Source organism: Chelon labrosus, assembly GCF_963514085.1.
Source record: "Chelon labrosus genome assembly, chromosome: 7".
NCBI classification, from domain to species: Eukaryota; Metazoa; Chordata; class Actinopteri; order Mugiliformes; family Mugilidae; genus Chelon; species Chelon labrosus.
The window spans coordinates 3,475,248-3,477,657 of NC_140343.1; the positions used below are offsets into that span (position 1 = coordinate 3,475,248).

General features: G+C 47.4%; 1 protein-coding gene across 1 annotated transcript; it reads left to right on the forward strand.

Annotated features, from left to right (window-relative positions):
- Positions 1-495: 495 nt before the first annotated feature.
- Positions 496-2,142, forward strand: foxq1b (forkhead box Q1b). The gene has a single exon (XM_084547698.1). It carries the CDS (start codon positions 682-684, stop codon positions 1,567-1,569), a length of 888 nt encoding a protein of 295 aa, XP_084403824.1. The 5' UTR covers positions 496-681; the 3' UTR covers positions 1,570-2,142.
- The last annotated feature ends 268 nt before the right edge of the window (positions 2,143-2,410 follow it).

A 2,410-nucleotide genomic window follows, 5' to 3' on the forward strand; every position in this document is an offset into this window, starting at 1 on the left:
TTTCTGTCTGTCTGGCATATATATATATATTTTTTTTACTCTGTAAGGACTAAGCCTTTAAGCAGTGCGGCTGTGCGTAAAAATGTGCAGTTCTGTTTGGCTCTGCCATTTTTTTTTTTTTACTTTGTGTGTTTTCACGAGAAGCATGAAAGGAGATAAACGTTAAATAAAATATATAAAATATATAAATACACACATTTTTTACACGCTCACTTAACTTTGAATCCAAAATATTATCCATGCATTAATCCTCAGGGAAATGTGCGTAAAATAATAATAATAATAATAATAATAATAATAATAATAGTAATAATATGTTTTAGGCACAACTTTGGATTTGAAAAACAAGTCTTTTATAACAAACAAGCTGATGTTCAGACTCTGTCTCATCTGTATGATAAACGATTCGAGCTGAAACCCCGCCTGTGGGCCGTCCCTTGCTGGGGCATTATATTATAGCAAGACAAGCGTGTCTCCGGAGACAGATCTGTATTCTGCCGCTGCAAACAGAGGCTCAGGGTGCCTCCAGCGCTTCAAACGAGTCCTTACAACACACTTACACTCTGCTGTCAGGACTCCTACACCTGCTCAGCTGCTCAGCTGAGACGAGACTCCAAGACAGAAGACGCTCCACGCTGCGAGGTTACTGAGGGGAGAAGATTATACTTCTGTTTGGGGAAAATGAAACTTGAAGTTTTCTCTGCGCACCACTTCGTGCAGAAGCCGCAGGAGTTGTGCATCGACGCTGACGGGGGAGTCCCTTCTCCACTATCCGGAGACGAGCTGGGTTCGGACGGGGACTGCGTGGCCAACAGCCCGGCACCTGTCACCCAGAGCGGCGAAGCCGGCAAAGGGAAGCCTTACACCCGCAGACCCAAGCCACCTTACTCCTACATCGCCCTCATCGCCATGGCCATCCGGGAGTCCAGCAGCGGCCGGCTCACTCTGGCCGAGATCAACGACTACCTGATGAAGAAGTTCCCGTTTTTCCGTGGCAGCTACACCGGCTGGAGGAACTCGGTGCGCCACAACCTGTCACTCAATGACTGTTTCCTGAAAGTGCTACGGGACCCGTCCCGTCCCTGGGGAAAGGACAACTACTGGATGCTCAACCCGCACAGCGAGTACACCTTCGCTGATGGGGTGTTCCGCCGCAGGAGGAAGCGCATCGCCAAGAGGGCCCCCAAGGAACCGGAAAGCCCGGACATCCTCAGCGAGGACACCCGCCTCCCCGCTCCGGAGGAGAGGGTGGGGACCAAGTTCTCCAGCTCCTTCGCCATCGACAGCATCCTCAGCACACCTTTCAAACGGAGGGAGGACAGCCATGCTGAGGCAGAGCACCCGGGACCCCGGCTGTACTGGCCCCCAAGGGCCCACATGCTACCTTACAGTCTGAACTATCCGGCACAGCACGCTTACCTGTCAGAGGCGGTGTACAGCAGCACAGAGCCCAGCAGGGATGCCCACACATTCCGCCAGCACACAGCGCCGGGCATGGCCGCACCTGAGGCCCCTCTCAAGATGTCCAGCAAAGCGCGAGGTTTTCATATAGACTCCCTGCTGTCATGAGACCCCCGGACTGCCGTCAGACTTGCCCCATGATGCGTAATCGTGTGGGCGCTCTTAGCTTTCAGTGCTTCAACTGTTTAACTGTGTGGGACTCTGTCTGTCTCATCTGCAGTCAGAAAAACAAACACGGCGTGTTGCGAACTTAGATCCAACTGCGTGGTGACAGATTATTAGAGTCACCGCAGGACATTCCACTGTGCGTGTGTGTGTGTGTGTGTCAGTGTGTGTGTCAGTGTGTGTCAGAGATGTTTAGAGAGTGTGTGTGTGTGTATTCATGTAGGTTCATTGGTCATTTCTACTGTATGACGGCAACTAGATGCCAAGTCTAAGCATTAAACTATCAGTCTATTTATATTTTCATGTTTTGTATGACCTGCTGTTTTAATATTGTTGTATATATATATATATATTAAAAAATTATTGACTGAGCTGCGTCAAGAGTCACGTGGCTGCACTAGAAACGAAGAGGGCAAATAAAATGTCCATGTTTTCCAAGAGATTGATTGATTGATTGATTGATTGATTGATGCATGCCTGATATTTTTATGAATAAAAAGACGTGAAACAATGGGACCACGATGTTCAATGAGTTGTTCATTGTAGACATGAAAGAGGGAAGGGCGTTGGTACATCAGAGGCAGGTGGACACACATGGGGGAGGGAGCGGGGAGGGCCTGACACCTGTTTATCATTAGATAACCAAGATGTAATATATATATAGGTATATAAAAAAAAAGGACTCATAAAGAAGTTAGTTTATGTCGTTATCTTTTGAAAATAAAGCTCTAAATCCTAATCATCAATTTCAAGATAATCCATTTAAACTTTATATCCAGGGTTA

Coding starts and splice junctions, on each gene's coding strand:
- foxq1b (XM_084547698.1), top strand. CDS start 682: ATGAAACTTGAAGTTTTCTCTGCGCACCACTTCGTGCAGAAGCCGCAG.